This window comes from Amphiura filiformis, chromosome 7 (genome assembly GCF_039555335.1).
Source record: "Amphiura filiformis chromosome 7, Afil_fr2py, whole genome shotgun sequence".
Classification (NCBI taxonomy): Eukaryota; Metazoa; Echinodermata; class Ophiuroidea; order Amphilepidida; family Amphiuridae; genus Amphiura; species Amphiura filiformis.
The window spans coordinates 42716858-42730426 of record NC_092634.1 but is presented as its reverse complement, the minus strand read 5'-3'; the positions used below and the strand labels follow the sequence as shown (position 1 = coordinate 42730426).

The 13569-nt window shown below is 37.3% G+C and overlaps 1 protein-coding gene across 1 annotated transcript in view; it reads right to left on the bottom strand.

Annotated features, from left to right (window-relative positions):
- Positions 1-295: 295 nt before the first annotated feature.
- The window catches only part of LOC140156502 (gamma-aminobutyric acid type B receptor subunit 2-like), a 31129-nt gene continuing 17855 nt past the window's right edge, over positions 296-13569 (bottom strand). The window contains exons 6-15 of the mRNA XM_072179445.1: positions 13466-13547; positions 12949-13026; positions 12287-12437; positions 11172-11304; positions 10527-10640; positions 7420-7542; positions 6806-6983; positions 4997-5160; positions 2308-2460; positions 296-1767 (exon numbers count right to left, since the gene is read on the bottom strand). Coding sequence (XP_072035546.1) covers positions 1699-1767; positions 2308-2460; positions 4997-5160; positions 6806-6983; positions 7420-7542; positions 10527-10640; positions 11172-11304; positions 12287-12437; positions 12949-13026; positions 13466-13547 — 1245 coding nt within the window. The 3' untranslated portion in view covers positions 296-1698. The remainder of the gene's footprint in view (positions 1768-2307; positions 2461-4996; positions 5161-6805; positions 6984-7419; positions 7543-10526; positions 10641-11171; positions 11305-12286; positions 12438-12948; positions 13027-13465; positions 13548-13569) is intronic.

Sequence of the window (13569 nt, the reverse complement as noted above, 5' to 3'; positions counted from 1 at the left end):
ACTGCATACACACGTGCATGGTGAAATATGAATTTTGACAGATATATTTACAATAAAAACACCTTCAAAAGGTTGGTCGATTTCACATTTTATGTTATCTACAGAAGGTGTGAATTATCCTTCATGCATACATCACTTTAGATCTGAAATCGACCAAGTAATAATGACACACGGGCAATTCTAAAACAACATCTTTTGCACAGAGTTCAATGGGAATTGAAAAGTAAAGTGGCAGTTGAAACTCTAGTGATAACACTTTTACAGTGCATGATGGGGCTTCCTTAAATCATCCTCTGGGTTGGTAGAGGCGTCCGGGAAGCGGCTCACATCAGGCAAAACAGAAGCACACTGAACAGAGACGGCGGCCGGCGGTATCACCTACCAGCAGTGTACACCTCGCTATTGAGACGTCCTGCACCGTCTGACGGTGCTGAGTCTCAATAGCACATCCAACAGCGCCCCACGTGTTAATTGGGGCTGAAGAAAGTCTAGCGATTTGCAGACAGAAAGCTACCCAAGGTGAGCTAATTTTTACTGCTGTTGAGAAACAAGATTCGTTCAATATGAAATTAATACAGTTAGCATATAATGAAATTTATCAATTAACAATAGTACCAAAATTCTCTTATCATACAATACGTACACGTGAGCCTGATTTAATGATTTCATGAGTATCAATAAAATTATGGTATTACTTAAAACTACTGCTAACAGGCTCTTCCGAATGTGGTCGCGTCAGGCTGAAATTATTCTCAGTGCTCTTTCTCAAAGCCCTTGGGGGCACATCCAAAAAATTTGGTGGATATGCTCCCCGGGAATTTTGGTCTTTGGGAGCTGACGGCGTACCGATAAAAGTGGGTCTATTGGAGCTGCGAATAAGTAAAATGGGGACTTTTGGAGCTGCGAGCAGTCCAAATCAAGGGTCTTTCTTTGCTTTCTGATTGAAAATCGCCTAAAAAACCTTTCAGAGCTGAAATTATCAAAATCAAGGGTCTTTCGGAGCTTTGTTTTGGTCAAATATAGGGGGTCTTTCGGAGCTGCGAAATCCAAAAAGGGGGGTCTTTCCGGGAGAGCCTATCCGTGTGGTCATTTGTGTTGAGTGCCCCCGCCCGGGCCCCCGCCCCCGGGTCTCAAAGCAGAAACCATTTTATAATGTGGAAATGAGGCACACCAACAAAGTATTATATTTTTATTAAAGGCGAGCTTTTACAATTGACAAAAAAATTGCTTTTTGCATTATTAGAAAGAGTGGGCACCCTTAATAACTGAAGTACCTAAAATCTAAATCTAGCTGATGAATAAATATTAATTATGAGGAAAAGCAGAGAGTCAAGTTAAATTTACCATAGTTAAAAACTCAGTAGTGCGCCCAAACAGTGTTGTGTGCGCTCGGCAGTATAATTCAGTATGCATGTAGAAATGCACTGAACAAGTTTGAAATTATGTCTTTCCCCCACAGCGGTCAGCTCACCTAAAAGTTATTTGCTTTGACCGCTTTGCATGGGAGAACATTCAAATTATGTTCATCTTATCTACAAAGAAATTAATACGTTTAGAGTTGCTTGTTCTACGTAAACGTCTGACATATTTACTAGCACATTACATTCTAAATTGAGAAGATCATAATCGCGGGGTCTGGGCGAGGTCATACGATTTATGATGATAAGGTAGACATTTGTAGACATTTGCAATGCACTGCTACACTTTCCTCCCTCTCCGCAAAATATCTGCGTAAGCGGCTTGCAGATATTTCAGACGTTGTTGTTTCTGAAATGAATAGAAATAAGGGTCTGTGCAATAATTATCTTGTTAATTTATCAGAGGGGAGGACAATTTCAAAATGGCCTGTCAATATTTGCTTTCCCCCTCTCGGCATGCCAACAAAACCTTGCTCCTCCTCTCGGTATGCTCAACATCTCCCCCTCACCACCCAATTTGCAAACCTTTAATAGTCTAGATAAATATTGCAAGAAGGACAGTTTGCATAGATATTTTTTGTACTGTTTTCCTTAGCCGATTAGAGCGTAACCCATGAATGTATGCCAAAACATTCTTCACCCCCTTTAACTTGCCAAATATGTCACTCCTCCCCTTTCGACATGCCAAAATAGCTTGACCCCCCCCTGAGAAAGTAAGATAATTTTAAGAGCATTTCACACGAGGGCAGTTTGTAAAAGAATATTATTATTTTCCCAAAGGTACCAGCCAAGATCGCCCATTTGCTATTATATTTAAAACGTGTAATTTTATCTTTTGATTTTATCTTATCATTTTCATTACATTTCGTTAAAATTAAAATCACTTTACCTCATACAATATTGTTTGCAAGTGTTCTTCCTTGTTCCTATTATTAACCAGTTTGTTGACAGCTACTCCACTTGTTGTGTCTAAAGTCATATTATTGTCAGTCATCATTGTTATACGAATGTCTTTGCCTTGTGATTTCCACAACAGTAACGTCTGTGTTCCAAATAATTTAAAACAAACATAGATATTATTTCTTTTGTGAAAGCTCGAATCTTGTCGCGTAACATACTCGTGGGCACAAAACTCACACCACGCTTAGCCTTATTGATCATTTGCACAGTCATTTCAAAACGAGTTTTTAGCCGGGGTTTTTAGCCCCAAAGTGCGTGTTGTTTTTGCAAAAGCTTTTATGCGCATGCGTAATTACCGCGTACTCTTTGCAAAAAAGCCTTCTGGCGCGTTGCTAGAAATGCACGAAGTTTTGCATAGAGAACCTCGTTTTGAGGGCAAGATGGCGGATCCGGGCAAACGGTGTATATTCGCCGTAGAAATGACGTAATAAGAGGATTAACTACTATAGCAAAGGATGGATACAATTTTCGAATATATCGCCCGACACTACAATACAAGCAGGTTGCACTCATCACCTGCACCTGTGTATGTCTGCAATCATAAATTCAATACAATACCGCTCTTTGAAAAGATATTAAGCTTACAGGTGCGAGTGATCAGCATAATGCGAATATTCCATAGAATTACGATCCAGGTCTTTCCCTGTTCTGTGACATCTACGGTTCAATGCATAGGTACCGCGTGAACGCTGTAGTGAAGGGCGATATATTCAAATAAAATGTATTCATCTATTGCTATGGTAGTTAATCCTCTTATTACGTCACTTCTACGGTGATACAACATACCCAAATTTCAAAATTACAACAAAAAGCGTTAACAAAATGAAGCGCGCACAATCACTGCAAATCATAATTGAATGAAAATATTGTATTTTTCTTGGATCTGGTTTTGGAATAAATTGATGATAAAGGCCCACATGTCTTTTTAGCTGCGGGCAGCTCAATAAGTCACCATGTCTCTCCGTCCGTCCGTCCGTTAGTCCGTTAGTAACAAACGCTAAAAGATGCTGTTACGTCAACATCGTTTGTCGCATGGCTATGGTACTTGGTGAGGGGGAGGGCCTATACCGGCCCCATACTGGAAAAGAGTTTCGTCCCGAAATATGCTAATTAGGTCATTAAAGGGGCATTACACGATTTTCAACAATTTCTAAAAATGCTGTTATGTCAACATCGTTTGTCGTATGGCTATGGTACTTGGTGAGGGGGAAGGCAGGTACTGGCCCCATACTGGAAAAGAGTTTCGTCCCGAAATATGCTAATTAGGTCATTAAAGGGGCATTACACGATTTTCAACAATTTCTAAAAAATGCTGTTACGTCAACATCGTCAGTGTCGCATGGCTATGGTACTACTTGGTGAGGGAGAGGGCCTATAGGGCAATTAAGGGAAAAGTGGGGAACATGAGGGAAATTGAGGCGAATGGGGGAAATTAAGGGCAATTTTGGGGAATTAAGGGAAATTGAGGGAAATTCATAGGGCAATTAAGGGAAAAGTGGGGAACATGAGGGAAATGGGGGGGGAATGGGGGAAATTAAGGAAAATTTTGGGGAATTAAGGGAAATTGAGGGAAAATTCAGGTGAATTAATTGAAATTGTGGGCAATTAAGGGAAATTGAGGGAATTGGGGAAAATTGAGGGGAAATAAGGGAAATTTGGGAAAATTGAGGAGAATTAAGGAAATTCAGGTGAATTAAGGGAATTTGGGAAAATAGAGGAATTTAAGGAAATTTGGGAAAATGAGGGAAATTGAGGAGAATTGGGAACACTGAGGGAAGTTAAGGGAAATTGAAGAGAATTAAGGGAAATTCTGGTAAATGAAGGGAAATTGACAAGAATTAAGGGAAATTTGGGAAAATAGAGGGCAGTTAAGGGAAATTTGGGAAAAAGAGGGGAAATTGAGGGGAGAATGAAGGGAAATTCTGGCGAATTAAGGGAAATTGACAAGAATTAAGGGAAATTCTCGTTTGGACATCAAAAGTGTCCGAAATCGGTTTCCGAACACTTTTGATGTCAAGACGCTTTTTCCCCGAAAATCGTTTGGACATCAAAAGTGTCCGAAATCGGATTCCGAACACTTTTGATGTCAAGACGCTTTTTCCCGAAAATCGTTTGGACATCAAAAGTGTCCGAAATCGGTTTCCGAACACTTTTGATGTCAAGACGCTTTTTTCCCGAAAATCGTTTGGACATCAAAAGTGTCCGGAATCGGTGTCCGAACACTTTCGATGTCAAGACGCTTTTTTCCCGAAAATTGTTTGGAAATCAAAAGTGTCCGAAATCGGTTTCCGAACACTTTTGATGTCATGACGCTTTTTCCCCGAAAATCGTTTGCACATCAAAAGTGTCCAAAATTGGTTTCCGAACACAATTTTTCAAATTTTGATTCTTTTTTTTGGTGTGGATGGAAATACCCTTTCTGGCATTATTTTAAGATGAGCGCCCTCAAAGGTTAAGCTCACAGAGGGGTTACAGGTCAAAATAGGGGTCAAACTTGAACCTGCTTCAAAGACACCAACACTGCAAAATTGAATTCTTTGTCCCGCAGCGACCGCTACGGATCCGACGGTACTTGTTTGCTATAAACAAAACTCTATGGCTCTATGTGTATAAATTACCTTTGGTAGAAACACTAGGCAGAGTACAGTGGTGTTAATGAAGATAAGAGCAGTTGCCAGGATGATGAAGTACAAATTGACGTCAAGAAATATCACATTAAGTGAAGGGATCAAGACAGCAAGAATTACAGCCACAGTATACACTGAGATCGCTATGTATTTACCTATTAACAAAAACAACATAAAAAAAGTTAGTCCCTTGTAAAGTACACTTGTTATGATACACCCCCACTATTTTTAGTGGTTGAGAACTCTCGACTACTTTTGGAGTAGAGCCTGTTCTGGCTGGCTTGGTTTGTCATGTTTTCGACACCTCAGAATGTATATACTTGTATAAACATTTCTGTAAATTTAAAATCATGACAAATTATCCGTCTGATGATCGGTGCACCCAATGATCGTAAGTGAGGGTATTCCGTGAAACTTTAAGTAACGGTTGCCTTGCCAGAGGTCTATACTTAGAATTTGTTTCTATAGCTCACCTGTAATGGGTTTGAGCACTCTAAATTCCAAAGTTAGTCACTTGTAAAGTACATTTGTTAGAATTATAATATAGATATAGCTTTGACGGATGGGGTATGAACGTTTGGACAGTATTTATTATGGGACATTAGAGCACATCAGACATATCGAATTGCATTCTGAATACGAAGAATGTCCTTCTTATATCAAATCATTTTGATTTTTTGAAATTCGCAATGTAATACTCATTTTATGGCAAATGATTAAAAATTGATATTTTTGATATTTAACAGTACTCGAAGTAAACTGTATAAATCTGATGATTTATACTTAAAGTGTATGTATAGGTGGGATGAAAAGCCGATGATCAATTGAAAATTTTGATCCCAAAACACAAAAAAATATGTCTTTTTTGGAAAAAAATCCATATCTTCAATATGAAAGGTCAACATTGTTCAATTGATCGTCGGCTTTTCCTCCCAGCTCGAGGACTGTTATATTTCAAAAATGTGAAAAATATCAAATTTTAATAATTTGCATTATATCGTGAATTTAAAAAAATTAAAATTATTTGATATCAGAAAGACATTCTTCGTATTCAGAATGCAATTCGATATGTCTGATGTGCTCTCATGTCCCACAAAAAATACTGTCGAAACGCTCAAAACACTCATTCCAGATCCCTTGAAAAATATACGGAGATTGTTATCAATTCCCTCCAAATAATCTGTTTTTACACTGTTTATATGCACTGTTGTTTATTAAAGTACGCAGCACTGTTTACTATAATTAACATAATAGCAACTGTTGTTTAAATTACACTGCTTGTTTAAAAGTTTCCAAAAGTTGGTTAAAAGTTTTATAGATTGAACTACTCTCATGACTGTGGTATATAACAAACCAACTTTTAACTGTTAAGGGATCGGATAGTAACGTTTGCACAGTATTTTTGTGGGACATGAGAGCACATCAGACATCATTTATTAAGTTTACTTTGTGGCCTGTTAAATATCAAAAATTTTAATGATTTGGAGATTTCCCCAATTACGCAATGGTGCATGCAACACAATGAACATTCTGGAATAGTGGGGGTTTTCCAACAATCCAAAATTAGATATGATTCAATTTGATGCATGAGAGGGATTTCCCCAAATGTCTCAAGAAATAGATTTGAATTGTAAACAAACATAAATATTAAATCAAATTAAATTACTCATGGCACATCCGGGGGCACATCACATGTTAAACACTGAAAGGAAAACTGAATTCATTATAGCATGTCACGGCAATAATGTAATTCCCGATACTATCACAAAATATATATAGAACAATAGATAAATGACCTACTATCATTAAGTTCCGATACTCTTATGTTTCGGGTCTCCCAAGCCAGAAATACGCCAAACGTCAACAGAACCGCTTTAACCCCATAGATAGCCACACTGAAATAGAGCTGGTAGGATGAGGTGCAGAATTCAACTACCGGAACAATGTAGACTTCAGCATCCGGTTTTGTTATATCAAGCTAAACAAACAGTAATAAAGAAATACATGCTACTATAAAAATTAATAGTTTGTTACATTGTATATAAATAAAGTACTCAATATGGGCACTGGCTTGTTGTATAAACCCAGGCATGAAAATGTTTTAAAACGATAAACGCGTTATGATTTGGAACTATAAACATTTTAATAACATTAAAATGTTGGATTATATAAATGTCATTAAAAAACATTACAACAACAACAAAAATATTTTTGGAAAACATTTCTGTACAATATTTCGTCAACAATTACATAATATTATATGTCATAATGTTTGGCAGCAAGTTTTAAAGAATAGTTTTGAATGTTCTCAGTGTGTAGTTATTTTTTTAGAAATATGCAAAATTAGTCACAAAATTTATCAGGGGTACGTGTAGTACCACCTTAAGATAGTAGATTAATTGTACCATGTTTACCTGAGCCTCGAATCGATGAGTAGAAATATCCGAGTCAGTCACTATGATTAGAACTCCAAGAATCAACACGTCGATCACGACAGGGATTAGCACACCCAGTATTAATTTAGAGTCCCGCATACTCTTGAAAAGAAACAAAACGTAACCTCGTTAACCAGCAATTAAGAATAATGGGATGGAAGTGGCGTTCTGAGAGCCTGAAATTAACTGTTCTATTTTAGCGAAATGTTATTTATTTTGTTAATTAATCTGTGCTTTATTGGGGAGGGGCAAGATCTATCATAATTTATCTAAACATTTCGAAACCTACATGAGAAGAAGACTTGGATTGCAGTTTAAATCGGTAAAATTGCATCAAAAGCGGTGAAATGTGCATGGTTGGTTGCCATGAAAATTAAGCGGCTTGCTATAAAATCCCACGCAAGCGCATCTTCGGCGTTCACGTAACGGGGCACGCATAGGATGCAATAGACATTTTTTCCACAGAGGTCCATTACAAACTGTACATGTTCACGTAACCTCCTTGAACTCATTTGCATTAGAAGTTTAGATACCAGGATCGTATTCTGATTCGTTGAACCTTCTAATTAGCATACTTTCATACCTCCATATTTGGTATAACCTAGTTAATTATTAATACCACTACGTTGTTACATAGTGACGTCATTAGAGCTGGTCACTTCGTCAAACATCCGACGAACGAGCATTTGCACTTTTCTTTCAATTCTGTTACATTGTAAAATACCATATAGCTGACGTGTCAGTCCAATATGATAGGAAAATATTTCTGCCGATGACCCCCATGTTCACATTGGCTAAATAAGCTGTATTTTAGCTGGAAAGGGGCCGGTCCTTGTCCGCAATTTTTCCCTCAGATATGAGGTAATTTAGTAGAATTGCTTACCAGTCGTTGTTGTTATCCTAACTAAAGTTCGCACATTGAAATATGAACTTCGACGTATGTGGTGCGAAAATTCTTGCCGTACATTTTTGGGTTTATTAATATTCATATTTCAGCCGGGCTGGTTACGTTTGCGGCCATGCATCAGTATACGCATCACCATATCCAGTTTTAGTATTGCTTAAGGGCGTACTACACCCATATATTGGTTTGATTGGTCTAAATAAATATTTTTCATTTATAGCTAGGCGATATATGCACGGATCATGTGAAATAAAAAAAATATGAAAAAAAGAAGAAAAAAAAAGTGCTTTTAAACAATTGTAGTAAGTCATTTTAGCCCTATATATATTTTGTTTACTGTATCCTAGTTACTCAGATGCGTGTTTCATAACAAACCATGATTTATTCTATTCAGCATGTTCAAGTAGGGTACATGAATAGAATACATTAAATCCTTTGTTATACTCTCTATAGAAAATCTAGTGGTGCATGCAAAATATATAAACACTTACACAATGGATGTATAGTCATTAGTCAATAATATTATGTGTTGTTAGGAGAAGAAAAGGCTATTTAGGTCACCGTATGTCAGGTTATAGGTCAATTGGTTCAGGTCAAATTTAAGCATCAATTTTGAATACACATGTGAGAGTTTGTGATATCATAATGAGGAATAATTTTGATATTCTGTCTTTAACTGGATATATATCGAGAAGTGCAAGGTGGATATACTAATATACCTTGGGATGTAAATGGTGAGTACAATTTAGAATGCCTAGTTGCGATGGATTTCACAAATAAATATAAAATAGTTACCAAAATCACAAACGTTAAGCTTACGGAAAACTACCCAATATGGTGGTATAGGTGACAAGAAATACAATTTTTTCAACATTGCTGTAGTATGGTTGTGGTAACCTGTTACCTGTGGCTTAATTAAGTTTCAGTGAAATAATGTCGCAAGTTAAAAATACAAAATATAGCTCAACATTGAAAATAGAAGCATTTTAACCAGTTCCTTTTTTGATAGTTGTGGAGCACCAAGTTCATGAAGTCATAAAAGAAATCAGGAACCACTTATTCCCATTTTACATATCAACTTTATTTCCCTAACGTGTTAGCAACACATATCCAAAATTTTAACGAAATCCGTTGATAGTAAGCTTTCCAAAATGAAGTGAATTTAAATCATCAGTGATGTACCACCTTTTGGCTTCTACTTTTAAAAGCATGTAAGCTACGTTGATACCGATGCCACCAATAAAACGAGAAGATTTGCCCCTTCATTTTGCATACCACTTTGTCCATTTTTTTTTTGTAATTTCTTCACAAAATGCAAAAAATGCAAAAAAAAAAATCAATGGGTGTAGTACCCCTTAAGTAAATCATCTTTTGTCTGTTTCCCAGACGTCACTGATCAATCGATATTGAATCCAGCATTCAAGTCATCTGCGCCCAAACGCAACTACCGCGTCGGCGGGCCGCTATTAACTTTGCTTGACGCTAAGCGTCCTGTATGAGATTGCCAGCTCACAGTACGCGTTAATTTCGTCACGCCACAAAAAGTAAACAAAATTGTAAAACAAAACAAAGATTGATTTTCAAATAGCACCGCGGTTTTTCTTTTGTATATTGTAGTATCAAAACAAGCTGAAACAAAGGTAAACAGTACAAGTGGGTAATAGTAAATCTAACGGTCGAGGACACAAAACACAAGGATCAATAAATGATACAAGAGGATACCTTGAATATGAACAACTGGAAAGAAAAGGTACACCAAAGAGCAAGGTACACCAACTTGATGTGGGGAAACAAGTAAAATACAGACTAGACGGTACGCAGAGGGGGGACAAGTACACTAGAGCAAGTGATCTAAGTGACGTATATGATCCTCTACTGAGTGACAATTCTACACCCTCTGTGGTCGGAATTTATCCAACCGGAAGAAGTAATCATCAATCAATATTCTGATGATCCTTTTCGTCCATGAAAAGCGAAACCGTCAAACTAGTGAGTAAAATTTGGTTTTGTTATATGAAATTGTTTTATCTATTTATCTACAAACCTGATGAATCTGTTAAATGTCATAGTGAATATCGTTCTGTATGTAAACGACAACATGTTGTGCTCCAGTTGTACAAAGATTATAACGCTAGCTATACTCTAGCGGTGTTTAAATATAAGGAATGATATAAGGACTTACTACACGTTTAAACTTTTTAACGGCTTCGTGGAAAATGACGTGGATACGGTATGTTTTCATGAACAGCGCCCCAAACGTCACCGAAAATCCAATGCAAATAAACGCCAATCTGGCCTGAAAAGTTTAAACATTACAATCATGAAAATAGCCATAGCGTGAAATATTAATAAACATAAACAATTGTAAAAAATGTAATTGAAAAAGATCTGATTTCAGAAGCACTTTATCATTAGGGGTGGCATTTTTTCGAAGGGGGGTGCAAAATTTTCAAAAAGTCAGCGTCAATAAAATTGCGACCCCCCCCCCCAATTCCGGCAAAAAAATTATGACCCCAACAACCCCCCCCCACACACACACACACCCCCACACACACACACCCACACACACACACACCACCACCACCACAGTGCACCACCACCGATACACCTTACCCCTTAAACAGGCTAAAATTGTATTCAAATCATTTTTTTAAAATAAAATAAACACACTATCTGTGGTCATCTTGTAACTCCCTACATTTTGGTCATCAAAATTTATGACACCACCCCCTCCCCCATTTTTCTTTCCAAAAATTTATGACCCTCCTCCAGTATATTTGGGACCCCCCTCCGAAGAAAATTCCAGCCCCCTTAATAGCAGACAAACCTTGCACAACACAAATATGTAATTGTCAGAGAGGTTCGATGTATCTTGTCCAAATAAATATATCGACGTGTACAGCAGCAAACTACCAGAGGAGATGAAATTGTTGAGCTTAGGCGAAGATATTTTTATTGCCCTGTTATTGAAAATAATGAAACCATCTTTACAAAGTATACGATGTATTTATCTCAAAATGTTCCATTTTCCTATCATATTGCTCTCACTACACTACCCAGGCGGCGGATGACATGATCGAGCCGGCAACTTGTGAAACCGCCCGGCCGTATGGCATTTTCCAATATACTCGGTTAGTTTTGTGGGGTTCATTATCGAACCCCAACGGTTTTAGCTTGTATTTATTTATTATTTATCAACATAGGCCTATTTGTTTGTGATATTTCAAGCGTTTGAAAATTTCAAAATAATCCCATTCAATTTCACGGTTGACGATGAAAATTTACTGAATTTAGAGAATGCAATGCGGCCACCACCTGACACTACCAGCAACAACATATCGGCAAACAAGTAACTTTTAATAATTCGAATGCTTAAAGAACCCGTCATTGTTATTAGAGAGATTGCGATGTTCCAAACGCAGCACGTGGACCGTACGTTTTTACGTACGTTAATACGTCATCAGGAAAAACAAAATACATAGAATCCGCCAGTATTATCTATTCCAGCTCCAGTGACACCCCATTAATTTCCTTGGTCCTTTGAATGCACTGAAATGGGTTTAAGCATTTCACTTTGAAAAATTAATATAACAGGGCTGCAGTAGTAGTTTCAATGTCCTTCCAGTAAACATTTGCACAATTCTACCCAAGCAAACATGCATCAGGTGTCACTTTGAGTTTAAACAGATAATTAATGACTGTCAAATGGTAAGTTGCATTAGTTGCACTACAATTGCATAAGAGTTGATGTGAATTTTGGTTTAAACATTCTACCATGCTATTTTCTGACGTAACCATTACTAATAATTACGTCAGAAATCTGTTAAGGACAAAATCGAGAACGTTCTATCATCCAAAGCACTGCCCGTGATACATTTAGAGCTGGAGATTAAATACGTTTTTTAACAAAACAAGAAGCTAGTGAGCCGACCAGATTCTTACCTTTTATGTCTGTACACCACATTGATAACACTAAAGAAAAGCGATAAGCAGATGCCGAAGGATGTCAATGTATACAAAGTAATTCTGCTTAATCGGTTTATTTGGACTACTTTGAGAATCTCTGTCTTACCATCTACAGGCGTGAACCCCTCTGATGAGGAAACAATAAAACAGTCGATTTTCATTATCTAAATCAATGTATTTTTGAAAAATAACACTTTGCTGTTTTGCAAAAGTTCATTCTACAAATCATATAGTTTGAAAACTTGCTTGATTTATTGTTGTTAATGAGTTATATACGTTTTACAAAAGTGCTGTTGTTTCAGCCCTCTTTACAACATAACTCAAGAACTACAGGACCTACAGATATCTATGATATTCGGATTCTTCTACACACTCGCTATGAACTGATCAATGTAATTTGTGGCAAAGCTCACTATCATTCGCAAGATGTTGTGAACTACCAAATCGCAACAGTTTAAAATGTACATTTCTTGACGAATCCTCAGATCATGAGAGACTGTCTAAAGGAGTGTTTTCAATTATCATTGCCTCGTTACAAAATGTAGCCTCTATGCCTTGTAAAAAGATAATATTTAAAAGGGTCATTATCATACGATAAACATACAGTCATTCAAATGTTTTACTATTTCAGGACTTACTCTGCCAGAAGAAAGTTTCGTTTTCCACTTCTGTGATATTATTTGTCGAAATGCTGAATTTTAAAATATCATGCCATTCTGAAACAAAATACGCCAAATGGAAGCTTAAGGGTCAAGAAGATTGCAAACTGCTAGATAACAAGTAAACATTACTAGAGTGTGGCGTTGCAACTAGACCCACAGATCAGCAGCTCTAGACTCAACCCCCTTCGCCAATGGCGGCGCCAGGAATTTTTTTCAGGTTTTTATTAGGGGTCATACTGAATTTCAGGGGGGTAAAATCAACAAACTTTGCGCAAAATTGCCGCAAAAAGTGGACATTTCGGGTTTTTACTGGGGGGCAACAGGGGGGAAAGAGTTCTGACTAGGGGCATTTGAATATTATGTCATTAGAAGAATATGCTTAGAATGGATTAACAATGCTTTGTGAGATAGGTCTCAGTATGTGTGTAGGAAAAGACGAATCGGGATTCGGCTGTATGTCATAACGATAATTATGTACTACAAGTGTACTTACCGTGAACTCCGTTTGCATACTGGACTTGTCTGATGGCAATATTAGAGGACCTTGTTCCGTCACTGTTGAAACTCATATGACCCTTTAAGTAGCATCATTCAAAA